Source organism: Panthera uncia, chromosome D2 (assembly GCF_023721935.1).
Source record: "Panthera uncia isolate 11264 chromosome D2, Puncia_PCG_1.0, whole genome shotgun sequence".
Classification (NCBI taxonomy): domain Eukaryota; kingdom Metazoa; phylum Chordata; class Mammalia; order Carnivora; family Felidae; genus Panthera; species Panthera uncia.
The window spans coordinates 18,800,884-18,816,555 of NC_064818.1; the positions used below are offsets into that span (position 1 = coordinate 18,800,884).

The window sequence follows — 15,672 nt, forward strand, 5'->3', positions numbered from 1 at the left end:
GACAGCAAGCGGGACTTGACATCTGGAAGGTTATAAGCTAACAGCTCTGCTCGGAGAACGGGAGGGCTGGAGGACAACGGGAGGGAGAGTTGTTGAGCACTGGACGACAGAGCTCAGCTTGGTGGGGAACAAAGGCGCTCGCCAGCGCCATCTCCCTCGCCCATCCCCCAGCCAAAATCCCAGAGGGAACCAGTTCCTGCCAGGGAACTTGCTTGCACTGCGCAAACACCCAACGCTGTGCTTCTGCGGATCCATCCCTCCGGCGGGTCTGACTCCCTCCCGGTGCGGCAGGGCCCCTCCCGAAGCGGATCACCTAGGGAAAAGCGAGCTGAGCCTGCCCCTCCCGCCCCTGTGCACCTTGCTGATCCACCCTAGCTAATACGCCAGATCCCCAGCACCACAAGCCTGGCAGTGTGCAAGTAGCCCAGACGGGCCACACCACTCCACAGTGAATCCTGCCCCTAGGAGAGGGGAAGAGAAGGCACACACCAGACTGACTGTGGCCCCAGCAGTGGGCTGGGGGCAGACATCAGGTCTGACTGCGCCCCTGCCTACCAACACAAATAATTCAAGACAGCACAGGGGAAGTGCCCCAAAGTTCCGCACCACTCCAGGGACTATCCAAAATGACGAAACGGAAGAATTCCCCTCAGAAAAACGTCCAGGATATAACAACAGCTAACGAACAGATCAAAAATGATTTAAACAATATAACAGAAAGTGAATTTAGAATAGTCATAAAATTAATCGCTGGGCTTGAAAACAGTATAAAGGACAGCAGAGAATCTCTTGCTACAGAGATCAAGGGATTAAGGAATAGGAGGAGCTAAAAAATGCTATCAATGAACTGCAAAATAAAATGGAGACAACTACAGCTTGGATTGAAGAGGCAGAGGAGAGAATAGGTGAACTAGAAGATAAAATTATGGAAAAAGAGGAAGCTGAGAAAAAGAGAGATAAAAAATCCAGGAGTATGAGCGGAAAATTAGAGAACTAAGTGATGCACTAAAGAGAAATAATATACGCACAATTGGTATTCCAGAGGAGGAAGAGAGAGGGAAAGGTGCTGAAGGTGTACTTGAAGAAATAATAGCTGAGAACTTCCTGATCTGGGGAAGGAAAAAGGCATTGACATCCAAGAGGCACAGAGAACTCCCTTCAGACTTAACTTGAATCGATCTTCTGCACGACATATCATAGTGAAACTGGCAAAATACAGGGATAAAGAGAAAATTCTGAAAGCAGCTAGAGATAAACGTGCTCTAACATATAAAGGGAGACCTATAAGACTCGTGACTGATCTCTCTATTGAAGCTTGGCAGGCCAGAAAGGAATGGCAGGAGACCTTCAATGTGATGAACAGAAAAAATATGCAGCCAAGAATCCTTTATCCAGCGAGTCTGTCATTTAGAATAGAAGGAGAGATAAAGTCTTCCCAAACAAACAAAAACTGAAGGAATTCGTCACCACTAAACCAGCCCTACAAGAGATCCTAAGGGGGATCCTGTGAGACAAAGTACCAGAGACATCGCTACAACCATGAAACCTATGGACATCACAATGACTCTAAACCCATATCTTTCTATAATAACACTGAATGTAAATGGACTAAATGCGCCAACCAAAAGACATAGGGTATCAGAATGGATAAAAACACAAGACCCATCTATTTGCTGTCTACAAGAGACTCATTTTAGACCTGAGGACACCTTCAGATTGAGAGTGAGGGGATGGAGAACTATTTACCATGCCACTGGAAGTCAAAAGAAAGCTGGAGTAGCCATACTTATATCAGACAAACTAGACTTTAAATTAAAGGCTGTAACAAGAGATGAAGAAGGGCATTATATAATAATCACAGGGTCTATCCATCAGGAAGAGCTAACAATTATAAATGTCTATGCGCCGAATACAGGAGCCCCCAAATATATAAAACAATTACTCACAAACATAAGCAACCTTATTGATAAGAATGTGGTAATTGCAGGGGACTTTAACACTCCACTTACAGAAATGGATAGATCATAACCTAAACAGACCCATAACCAGCAAAGAAATTGAATCAGTCATCAAAAATCTCCCAACAAATAAGAGTCCAGGACCAGATGGCTTCCCAGGGGAGTTCTACCAGACGTTTAAAGCAGAGAATATACCTATCCTTCTCAAGCTATTCCAAAAAATAGAAAGGGAAGGAAAACTTCCAGACTCATTCTATGAAGCCAGTATTACTTTGATTCCTAAACCAGACAGAGACCCAATAAAAAAAGAGAACTACAGGCCAATATCCCTGATGAATATGGATGCAAAAATTCTCAATAAGATACTAGCAAATCGAATTCAATAGCATATAAAAAGAATGACTGACCATGATCAAGTGGGATTCATTCCTGGGATGCAGGGCTGGTTCAACATTCACAAATCAATGTGATACATCACATTAATAAAAGGAAAGATAAGAACCATATGATCCTGTCAATCGATGCAGAAAAGGCCTTTGACAAATTCAGCATCCTTTCTTAATAAAAACCCTCGAGAAAGTCGGGATAGAAGGAACATACTTAAACATCATCAAAGCCATTTATGAAAAGCCCACAGCTAACATCATCCTCAACGGGGAAAAACTGAGAGCTTTTTCCCTGAGATCAGGAACACAACAGGGATGTCCACTCTCACCGCTGTCGTTTAACATAGTGTTGGAAGTGCTAGCATCAGCAATCAGACAACAAAAGGAAATCAAAGGCGTCAAAATTGGCAAAGATGAAGTCAAGCTTTCACTTTTTGCAGATGACATGATATTATACATGGAAAATCTGATAGACTTCACCAGAAGTCTGCTAGAACTGATACATGAATTTAGCAAAGTTGCAGGATACAAAATCAATGTAATCAGTTACATTCTTATACACTAATAATGAAGCAACAGAAACAGAAATAAAGAAACTGATCCCATTCACAATTGCACCAAGAAGCATAAAATACCTAGGGATAAATCTAACCAAAGATGTACAAGAGCTGTCTGCTGAAAACTATAGAAAGCTCATGAAGGAAATTGAAGAAGATATAAAGAAATGGAAAAACATTCCGTGCTCATGGATTGGAAGAATAAATACTGTCAAAATGTCAATACTACCCAAAGCTATCTACACATTCAATGCAATCCCAATCAAAATTGCACCAGCATTCTTCTTGAAACTAGAACAAGCCATCCTAAAATTCATATGGAACCACAAAAGGCCCCTAATAGCCCAAGTAATTTTGAAGAAGATCAAAGCAAGAGGCATCACAATCCCAGACTTTAGCCTCTACTACAAAGCTATAATCATCAAGACAGCATGGTACTGGCACAGAAACAGACACATAGACCAATGGAATAGAATAGAAACCCCAGAACTAGACCCGCAAACGTATGGCCAACTAATCTTTGACAAAGCAGGAAAGAATATCCAATGGAAAAAAGACAGTCTCTTTAACAAATGGTGCTGGGAGAACTGGACAGCAACACGCAGAAGATTGAAACTAGACCACTTTCTCACACCATTCACAAAAATAAACTCAAAATGGATAAAGGACCTGAATGTGAGACAGGAAACCATCAAAACCTTAGAGGAGAAAGCAGGAAAAGACCTCTCTGACCTCAGCCATAGCAATTTCTTACTTGACACATCCCCAAAGGCAAGGGAATTAAAAGCAAAAATGAACTACTGGGACCTCATGAAGATAAAAAGCTTCTGCACAGCAAAGGAAACCAACAAAACTAAAAGGCAACCAACGGAATGGGAAAAGATATTTGCAAATGACATATCGGACAAAGGGCTAGTATCCAAAATCTATAAAGAGCTCACCAAACTCCACACCCGAAAAACAAATAACCCAGTGAAGAAATGGGCAGAAAACATGCATAGACACTTCTATAGAAGACATCCGGATGGCCAACATGCATATGAAAAGATGTTCAACGTCGCTCCTCATCAGGGAAATATAAATCAAAACCACACTCAGATATCACCTCATGCCAGTCAGAGTGGCCAAAATGAACAAATCAGGAGACTATAGATGCTGGAGAGGATGTGGAGAAATGGGAACCCTCTTGCACTGTTGGTGGGAATGCAAATTGGTGCAGCCAGTCTGGAAAAGTGTGGAGGTTCCTCAGAAAATTAAAAATAGACCTACCCTATGACCCAGCAATAGCACTGCTAGGAATTTACCCAAGGGATACAGGAGTACTGATGCACAGGGGCACTTGTACCCCAATGTTTATAGCAGCACTCTCAACAATAGCCAAATGATGGAAAGAGCCTAAATGTCCATCAACTGATGAATGGATAAAGAAATTGTGGTTTATATACACAATGGAGTACTACATGGCAATGAGAAAGAATGAAATATGGCCCTTTGTAGCAACATGGATGGAACTGGAGAGTGTGATCCTAAGTGAAATAAGCCATACAGAGAAAGACAGATACCATATGGTTTCACTCTTAGGTGGATCCTGAGAAAAAAAAAAAAGAGGTTAGAGTGGAAGACAGCTTAACCATAAGAGACTGTTAAAAACTGAGAACAAACTGAGGGTTGATGGGGGGTGGGAGGGAGAGGAGGGTGGGTGATGGGTATTGAGGAGGGCACCTTTTGGGATGAGCACTGGGTGTTGTATGGAAACCAATATGACAATAAACTTCAAATATTGAAAAAAAAATTGGAAACAGGTACTCAAACAAATACTTTTACAGGAACGTTCACAGCAATACAATTTACGAAAGCCAAAAGATGAAAACAACCCAAATATCCATCAATGGGTGAATGGATAAACAAAATGTGGCATTAAGTAAAATTGAGTATTACTCAGCCATAAAAGGGAACAAAATACTAATGCATACTATAATGTAGATGAACTTTAAAAACGTTATGCTGGGGTGTCTGGATGGCCCGGTCTATTGAGCATCAGACTCTTGATTTCAGCTCATGTCATGATCTCAAGGTCGTGAGATTAAGCCTCATGTCAGACTCCATGCTGGCCATGGATCCCGCTTAAGATTCTCTCTCTCCCTCTACCTCTGCCCCTCACCCGCTTGTGTGCACACGGTCTCTCAAAAAAAAAAAAAAAAGTTATGCTAAACGAAACCCAGACACATATTTTATAATTCCATTTATATAAAATATCCTAAATACATAAGTCCATAAAAAACGGATTAGTGGTTGCCAGAGAAGGCTTAACATGTACAGGGTTTTCTTTTCTGTGATGAAAATGTTTTGTAATTAGACAGAGGTGGTGGTTGAAAAAATTGTGAATGCACTAAAAAGTATTTCCAGTCATAGAGTTAAGTGAATGTTAAGTATGCCCTTTTCCCCCTCCCTCACTTAGGAGATTCACAATGCACATTAGCACATTTAAGATTCTAAAAAATTCTGTAGTGAAAATAAAAACATTTAAACTCAGCATTTCTGAGAAATACAAATAGTCCCTCAGTTAAGTGTTTTTTAAAATGTAGGTCAAAACCCCATTAATTGAAATCAATCTAGTGGATCAGAATAAGGATCTTTAAAAAATGAAGTAGAGTAGGGGTGCCTAGGTGGCTCAGTCTGTTAGGCGTCCAACTTTGGCTCTGGTCATGATCCCATGGTTCGTGGGTTCGAGCCCTGCGTCGGGATCTGTGCTGACAGCTTGGAGCCTGGAGCCTGCTTCAGATTCTGGGTCTCCCTCTTTCTCTCTCTGCCCCTCCCCTCCTCACGCTCTGTCTCCCTCTCTCTCAAATATGGATAATAAAACCTTTAAAAAAAATTTAAAAAAAAGAAAAAGAAAAAATGAAGTAGAGTAGAAAATACAAGACTGTATCAGTAAAGACAAGCATTTTGCTTCTTGAAGATTTTGTTTCAGTGACATATACAATATACCAGGACATGCTGTTAAATGTATTTCTTTTTTTTTTTTTTTTTAATATTTATTTATTTTGTGAGAGAGAAAGAAAGCATGCATGAGGGAGAGGAGCAGAAAGAAAGGTAGAGAGAGAATCCCTAGCAGGCTGCAAGCTATCAGCACAGAACCCAATATGGGGCTCAATCCCACAAACTGTGAGGTCATGACCTGAGCCAAAATCAAGAGTCAGATGCTTAACTGACTGAGCCACCCAGGCACTACTGTCAAATGTATTTCTTACCGAGTCATCATCAGAAAACTATGAAAAACTCTTTGAATACAACAAAACAAATCTTACCTCACTTACCATATTATAGAATTCCAGCTCTCTTGGACCCCTGGGAGGTGGCTGTAACTGTTTCAAAACTGTGCCATCCGGATGTTGCAGGATACCTATAGAACAAAATTTAGGTATTTTTTAATGCTTTGATAACAGTATACCTTGCATCACAGAATAGATGTGTTCCTAAAGTTACAGATAAATCACATTCATAAAAATCAGGGGTCTGTCTTCCTTACTTCAGAAATTTTAACATTTAACCGATACATTTCAGTGCTTGTTATATGCAAAGCACCAGAACACAAATTCCAAATATTATGGTTTTATTGTCTCCAACTACTACTCCCCTTAGAGAACCTCTCAAAAATTCTAATAAATAGAATATATTCCTAAATTTTTATAGAAATTCTTCAGTAACAGTCTTTCTGGGAGATGTTAATTTATAGTTAAACAAGAAGTTAAAAGCAGTAGCATAAATTGATTATACTCTTGTAAACAGAAAAAAAATACACGTTAAATGTGGAACTATATGAAGGTTCTATTGTGTAACTTTTTAAAGTTTCTCTTGTTATAAGAAAGCAACTAAAAACTTTTCCTGATTCAGATGTACAATGCACAGATAGTATGAAGCTACCAAGCCACTGGGAAAAGTGGGGTCTGAAATCAGACACCAAGCCGGGAGCAGGAAGGTACAACTTTTCATAACCAGCTCACTCAAAGGAGCAGCCCTTACCTAAAGTCATCACATATGTACCAGCACTGGCCCTGTCTCTATACCATGAAGAATCATTCCCAAATGTATACATTAAACTCTTAAATTTTCAAATACTAAGATTTCACAAAATCATGCCTGTTAAAACACAATAGGGCTCAAATAACCTATTTATTTTGAGAAAATATGCCACTTAGGCTTCTATTTCTTTTGGCAAGTCAGGAATTTTGAATCATTACAAAAATACAGAATTTAATCAACAGAAGCAGAAAATCTGAAGAAGTACAGTTATCAAGTTTATTTAACACCTAGATATAGAATAGAAGAAAGGTAAATATTCAGCCATATGTTAAGACTGGTTGGTAAGTAGTTGAAAGATTTTGGGAATTTAAGGAGTAATCTAATATAACTATAAATTACTGAAGAGAAATTCTGTTCCTGAAGTTTGGGATGTTGAACAAAAAAGGCCTGCATTCCCTTGGCAATAAGATATTTTCTATGGGCTAATGAGGAGTGGTAGAGGCAAAGAAGCCCTGATGAACTAAATTCCACAGGGTCAGAGAATGGAGCATTCATATATGGGGAGTGAACCATGCTGCTTCCCTACCTTGGGCCAGGGACCTACTCTAGATACAGGTGAACCTACCATTAGGCAAATACATTTTATCAGGCAAACAGAAATCAGCTAGACTGTAGACAACAGTGTGGTGTAGCAAAGTGGTTTAGAGACAATAGTCCTCTAACACAAAAACAGACTACTTGGTTCAACAATTCAACACTACTCACTCCGCAACACATACCCTCCAAGTTTTTTAAAGAAAGTAGCTGTGGAGGGGAAAATGGTAGCTCCAGACATTGCAGAATCCAAAAGTAAACCAAAACAGCCAAATCACTCCAGCTGAAAACTGTCAAGATACAAAAGAAAGCATCTTGGAAGCCTGGGTCAATAACAGATTAACTGGTAAAAATGTCCATACTACCCAAAGCAATCTACAGATTTAATGCAATTTCTATCAAAATAACATTTTTTACAGAACTAAAATAAAGAATTCCAAAATTTGTATGAAGCCACAATAGCCAAAGCTGAATAGCCAAAGCAATCTTGAAAAAGAAGAAACCAGGAGGTATCACAATCCCAAGTTTCAAGATATATTATAAAGCTGTCATAATCAAAACAGGATGGTACTTGCACAAAAACAGACACATAGATCAATAGAACAAAACAGAAAACCCAGAAATAGGCCCATGATTATATGGTCAAAGAAGGAAAGAATATACAATGGAGAAGAAGTCTCTTTAACAAATGGTGCTGGGAAAACTGGACAGCAACATGCAATAGAATGAAACTGGACCACTTTCTTACACCATACACAAAAATAAACTAAAAATGGACTAAAGAGCTAAATGTGGGACCTGAAACCATAAAAATCCTAGCACAGGCAGTAATTTCGCTGATATTGGCTGTAGCAACTTCTCTCTAGATATGGAAACAAAGGAAACAAAGGAAAGGCAAAGGAAACAAAGGCAGAAATAAACTATTGGGACTACATCAAAATAAAAAGCTTGTGCACAGTGAAGGAAACAACCAACAAAACTAAAAGACAAGCTAATGAATGGGAGAAGATATTTGCAAATGATATAGCCAGTAAAGGATTAGTATCTAAAATACATAATGAACACACACAACCAACACCCAAAAAACAAATAATCCAATTAAAAATTGGGCAGAAATTATGAACAGACATTTCTCCAAAGACATCTAGATGGACAGCAGACACATGAAAAGATGTCCAACATCATTAATCATTAGGGAAATGCAAATCAAAACCACAATGAGGTATCACTTTGCACCTGTCAGAATGGCTAATATCAAAAATACAAGAAGCAAGTGTTGGTGAGGATGTGGAAAAAAGGGACACTTCTGCACTGTTGGTGGGAATGTAAACTGGTGTAGCCACTGTGGAAAACAGGATGTAGTTTCCTCAAAAAGTTAAAAAAAAAAAATTACCAGGGGCGCCTGGGTGGCTCAGTTGGTTAAAAATCCAACTTTGGCTCAGGGTATGATCTCACAATTTGTGAATTTGAGCCCCACATGGTGCTCTCTGCTGTCAGGGCAGAGCCCATGTTGGATCCTCTGTTCTCTCTCTGCCCCTACCCCACTCACGCACTCTCTCAAAAACAAATAAACATTTAAAAAAATATAGAATTACCATATGATCCAGTTCCACTAATGGGCATAAATACCCCCAAACTACAGCAACACTAATTTGGAAAGATATATACACCGCTACATTTATTGCAGTGTTATTTATAACAGCCAAATAATGGAAGCAACCCAAATGTTCACTGACAGATGAATGGATAAAAAAAAAATGTGGTATATACAAACACACACACACACACACACACACACACACACACACACACACACACAGAGGAATATTACTCAGCAATAAAAAAGAATGAAATGTTGCCATTTGCAACAACACAGATCAAGCAGAAGAGTGTAATGCTAAGCAAAATAAGTCAGTCAGAGAAAGACAAATACCATATTATTTCACTCATATGCAGAATTTAAGAAAAAAAAACAAAAAGACAAGCAAATAGATGGGGAGTAAATACACTTGTAATTAATCCAGGGATCAAAATTCACAAGGGAAATTAAAACACACTTTTAATGAAATGATAATTAAAACTAACATATCAAAATTTGTGAAATGTACCTAAAATAGTACTTAGAAGAAAAATGTGTAGTTTTAAGTGCTTATATTAGAAAAGAAAAAAAAAAAGATTCCAACTTATGATGCTAGAAAAAAAGGTAGTATATTAACCCCAAATAAATAGAGCCAAAAAAAACAAAACAAAAACAAACAATGAAATAAGAATGGACAACAGAAAAAATTTAAGACTCTGAGAGGCACCTGGGTGGCTCAGTCAGTTAAGCTTCCAACTCTTGGTTTTGCCTCAGGTCATGATCTCACAGTTTCCTGAGTTCATAATTTTAAATATCCTGAGACAACTGTAGGCCAAAATGAGGTGAACATTAAGTTCTATCAAACATTTACAGAAAAAAAGAATACCAATCTTATCAATTTCTTTTCAGAAAACAGAAAAGGAACAGTTCCCCATTAATTTTATGAAACCAGCATATTCTTTTTAAAAATCCCAATGAGGACTTAAAAGAAAATTGTAGACAATTATCTCAAATGAACAGTCACAGAAATCTTTAATGAAACATCAGTAAATCTAATTAATCCAGCAATATACATAGGATAATTTATCATGACCATGTGGACTTATTCCAGGAATGCAAAGTTGGTTTAAGTATTTCAAAATGAGGAAATATATTGATATTTTGGGTGAGACAGAATTCTCAATGAGAAAGAAGGGATATAAAAATATAGAACAGGTGAAGGTAAAGAACAATCCTGTGGTATTAGGTTTGAATTATAGGTATTTAAGTATGATCTCAAAATTTTAAAAATATGAAATTATGTACCTTTTAGTCCAATCTGCCAAAAGGACAAACAGCAACCACACCAAAGGAACAATGACTACACCTGGTGCCCATAGTTTGGTTTTTAAATACCATATATCCCTAAAGGAATCAAGTTCTTGAAAAAAAATTAGCTCACTCCAGGCCTGGAACAGAGAAAGTACATGATGAACATAGAACAATTTTTTATGCCAGAAAGTGAGAAAACGCTTTAAAAGAAAAATGGGAAATGTTGAAAAGACCCAGGAGCCAGCTTGAAGAAGCTTCCACTGCGCAAATTTGGGACAATCTGAGCATCAAAATAAGCAGTAACAATAATGGATAAGATCCATCTATCAAAGTTTCCAAAATCCATTAGTCTATCCTTATAATGAAAGAAAGCAAGAGAGAGAAAAGAGAAACCTACAATTCCCTAAAGAAGAATGCAACTAAACAAATTTAAGAGGAATGACAGAGTTAGAAAATTACCATTTTGCAACTACCATATAGTAGTGAGTTGGTCAAATACTGTCAATGGATGCTTATGATGTTGGGTGAAAACTGATGAGGAACAGGATTTGAACAGTCTCAGTCTCTTTATTCCTTTCAAATTACTTAATTACAATAGGAAAAACGAAAACTTTACAGTGGAAAATCCGGCAGATATCACCTAACCAGGTGATCAAAGTCACAACACCAGTAATGAAATTGACATTCTGTGCTTTATGATATGCTTCAAGAACTCAAAATAACTAATACAGTATTCTGACCAAAATGCCTTAATCTGAATCTAATCATGAAGAATTAGGCAAACTTAAAGAATATTACAAAAAGCCATGCATATACTCTTCATATATTTCAGTTATAAAAAAACATAAAGAAAAAACTGAAAACCTGCTCCAAATGACAGGCAACTAAAGAGTCCTAATAACTAAATGCAATCTGTAGTCTTAGATGGGGGAAAATTGCTACAAAGAATATCATAGAAAAAATACCAAAAACCTAAAGTTAAATATTCTCAGTTTGATCATTTTACCATGGTTAGGTAAGAAAAGTTCTCATTTTTAGGACAGACTTAATTATTTAGAGAAAAGAGGTCCTGATGGTCTGCAATTTAATCCTAAATGGTTCTGCAAAATCATTATCAAATACAGAGAGTGATAAAGCATATGTGGCAAAATATTAATAGGTAAACCTAGATAAATGGTATACATTAGTTGATTGTACCATTCTTGCAACTTTTAAGTAAGTTTAAAATTTTTCCAAAATAAAATAAAAATTCTTTAAAAGGCAGTACAATTTACAGTAGCATCAAATACTTAGAGAAAATCTAATGAATGCTGTGTAAGATCTCTACACTGAAAACTATGACTAAGAGAAATTTAAGAAGGCCTAAATAAATGGAGAGATATACCATATTCACGTATTGAAGACTCAGTATTATAAAGAAACCAATTTTCACCCAAGCAACCTACAGACTCAAAGCAGACACAAAACCTTACCTTTTCTCGGGAAAAATGACAAGTTGATTTAAATTTTATATGGAAATGCAAAGGACCAGAAACTGTCAAGACAATCTTGAAAAAGAAAATGGGATGTAATCAAGATTCAATACCTCACTGAATTAAAACAATGAGATATTACTGCTAGGATAAACAAATAAATCAATGAAAATAAATAAAAGTCCAAAAACAAATCCAGGAAACCTGATTGAAAAAACTGGGGTACATGCACAATGGAGTACAGCAGAGATGTAAAAGTGGATGAGGAAGCACTCTATGAACTGATACTACTGATTTCTAAGACATACTAAGTTTAAAATGTGAAGTGCAAAACAGTATATATCGCATACTACTTTTTGTGTCAGAAAGAAAAATGTGAAAATTTATACATATCTGCTTATTTTTGCAACAAGTAACTTAGAAAGGATAAATCAGAAAACAATGACATTATACCTACAAGGGATGCTAAGAAATGGGTGGAGTGACAGAGAATGGAGTGACACTGTTTTTAAAAAAATTTTTTGAACATTTATATTTATTTTTGAGAGAGAGAGAGAGTGTGTGTGTGTACATGCTAGCAAGTGGAAGAGGGGCAGAGATAGGGAGACAGAGGATCAGAACCAGTCCTCACTGCGAGTGCAGACCCCATTGTGGGGTTTGAACTCACAAACTGGGAAATCATGACCTGAGCCAAAATCAAGAGTCAGCCGCTTAACTGACTGAGCCACTCAGGCTCCCCTGGAGTGACACTTCTGATAGACCTTTCTGTAAACCTTTTGAAAGCATGTTCATTTTACAAGCATTCAAAAATACATAATTAAATAAAAAATGAAGGGAAGGAACTGAATTTAAACAGAAACAAATAAATCCAACTGTATTTCAAATAAATAATATTACCTTAAAGAAGGGGTAAAAATAACCAAAAAACAAAACAAAACAAAAACAACAAAACCCTAATCCAAAAAACTTTTACAGAGTTTCCAACCACACACCCTTGGTAAAAGGGAACTTCATTTTGAATTCTTTATTCTAGGTTTGTTTTCTACAGTAGGGTGTGTATAGAAATTCTGAAAATTATAGGATCAAGCAAAAGAACAACAACAACAGGAAAACCCAAAAAACCCACAAAAAACATTAACAATGTTGGGAGCCAGAGTTCTCACTGAGGAAGATGGGAAATATAAATTTAGAATCGGGAAAGGAAAGGAAAGGAAAGGAAAGGAAAGGAAAGGAAAGGAAAGGAAAAGGAAGAACTCTGTGAAGTTGGAATGACATCGGAAGTATTAGTAGGAAATTAGAATTTCTAAAATATTTACACATTCTTTTCAGTTACGTTTACTGAAAAGGCCAGGAAGCAGTAACACTCCAATAGCACCCAGATCTTGGTTTCCAAATACAATTTCTCACTGAAAATGAACCAGGGCCCCTGAGAGAAATTGCTAGTTCTAGAACTGGGAAGGGAAAGTAGGAGATGAGTCTAAAATAACTTGTGACATAAAGAAAGGAAGTGCTCCCACTAACCAAATATGGAACAATTTGAACAGGAAAATAAATACGTTCTATAAAGGGTCATGACACTTTATAAAATAAGAATCCATGGGTCCAAACTGACAGTATAAATGACAGGGGAACCTGGGTGGCTCAGTCGGTTAAGTGTCCAACGCTTGATTTCAGCTCAGGTCATGATTTCACAGTTCATGAAATCCAGACCTATGCTGGGCTTTGCACTCAGAGCACAGAGGCTGCTTGGTTGGGATTCTCTCTCTCCCTCTTTCTCCCTGCACCCTCAATTCCTTCCACATGAGCCCTCTCTCTCAAGATAGTAAACAAACTTAGAAAAAAAAGGACATACATATATAGGAGTAAAGGGAGGGCTATTTCTCAGACTGCTGTTAAAATAGGAGTGATAGAATTGGGAAGAAAAAAAAAATCACAATTTTTCAACTCTCAGAGTAAAGATTGCTTCAGGCAAGAATCATCCATAAATGCCAAATCTAGGGCTAGAATATGATGAAGATCTGGATATATCATGATCTCAAAGTGTCTCTTCACAAACAGCTTATTAGTTGCAAAGGGAAAAATATTAACTACATATTGGAGAAGCCAGACCACAACTGGACAGGATGATCAAAATTAATATTACTAATAATGGGCAGATGCACACTATGAGCCCCCAGATGTGATACCTTAAGGAGAACACACTTGTATAATGCTCAAATCAGAAATGCATCACCTGAATCTCATCCTGACAACCCATCAGAAATTCAAATTAAAGAACATTTCATAAAATAACTAGCCTGTACTCATAAAGAATGACAATGTCATAAAAGACAAAGGCTGAGGAATTGTTATAAATTAAAGGAGTCTAAGAGACAGGACAACTAAATGCAATAAATGATCTTGAACTAAATCCTGGGCTGAGAAAAATATGATAAATGTGATAAAAGGCATTGGAACAGTTGCCAAAATTAGATTATGGACTACAGGTAACAAATTAGATAAAACGCTGTATCACTGTTAAATTTCCCATATTTGATAAACATGCTATGGTTACAGAAATACACACTGAAGTATACTCCTAGAAAACACACACTGTTATCCAAAGGATACAAAAATACTGATTCAAAGGGGCACATGCACCCCAATGTTTGTAGCATCACCATCAACAATAGCCACATTATGGAAAGAGCCCAAGTGTCCATCAACTGATGAATGGATAAAGATGTGGTATCTACATACAATAGAATATTACTCAGTGATCAAAAAGAATGAAATCTTGCCATTTGCAAAAGCATGGATGGAACTACAGTGTATTATGCAAAGCTAAATAGATCAGTCGGAGAAAGATAAATATAGGATTTCACTCATATGGGGCATTTAAGAAACAAAACAGATGAACATAGGGGAAGGGAAATAAAAACAAGATAAAAACAGAGAGAGCCACAAGAAACTTAAATACAGAGAACAAACTGAGGGTTGCTGGATGGGTGTTAGGTGGAGAGATGGGCTAAATGAGTGATGGGCATTAAGGAGGACACTTACTGGGATGAGCACTGGTGTTCTATGTAAGTGATGAATAACTAAATTCTACTCCTGAAACCATTACCACACTATATGTTAACTAGCTTGGATTTAAATAAAATTTAAAAAAAGAAATAAAAACAAAAAACAAAAATAAAGAAAATACACACTGAAGTACTGCTGTGTAAAAGGGGCAAGATATATGCAACCTATTCTCAAATAGTTCCCCCAAAATAATGGGCATAAAGAGAGAAATTCCACAAAATGTTAAGTTCTCTGTATTGTTCTTGCAACTTTTCTCTAAGTCTGAAAGTATTTTAAGTCAATTAGTTTCAGGGCATATCTAATAAAATAGACCATAAACCAAAATAAATAACATCACTTTAAATTCTTTTACCTATAGACTACCTCATTTCTATATCCTTAGTTGGATCAAGAAACAAATACCAGATTTCAAATATTTGTTTGAAAGTTTAAGGACCTTTGAAAGAAATTAATGGTACATGTTATATGTCAAAACAAAATGAAGATTTCATGCTAACTTTGGTGAGCTCTGGGAGTTTAAATTGATCGCATTTACACTTTTGTGAAACCTCCCTATAGAAAATGTTGCACGATGTATAACATACACTACTATAATGTACAAAATGCTTAATACATATTTATAATAGCAAAAATATAGTGAAAATATAAAAATCCACCACTAGAGGAATAGTTAAATTATGATATACTGTAGAACACAATAGTTTTCTAAAAGAATGAAGTATATTA

At 37.0% G+C, this 15,672-nt stretch overlaps 1 protein-coding gene across 2 annotated transcripts in view; it reads right to left on the reverse strand.

Moving 5' to 3' along the window:
* Positions 1-15,672, reverse strand: part of IPMK (inositol polyphosphate multikinase) — a 65,852-nt gene that overhangs the window by 46,449 nt on the left and 3,731 nt on the right. The window contains exon 2 of one of the 2 annotated variants that reach the window (XM_049645072.1): positions 6,210-6,304. In XM_049645072.1, the coding sequence (XP_049501029.1) occupies positions 6,210-6,304 (95 nt within the window). The remainder of the gene's footprint in view (positions 1-6,209; positions 6,305-15,672) is intronic. The other variant, XM_049645073.1, reaches the window with a different exon arrangement.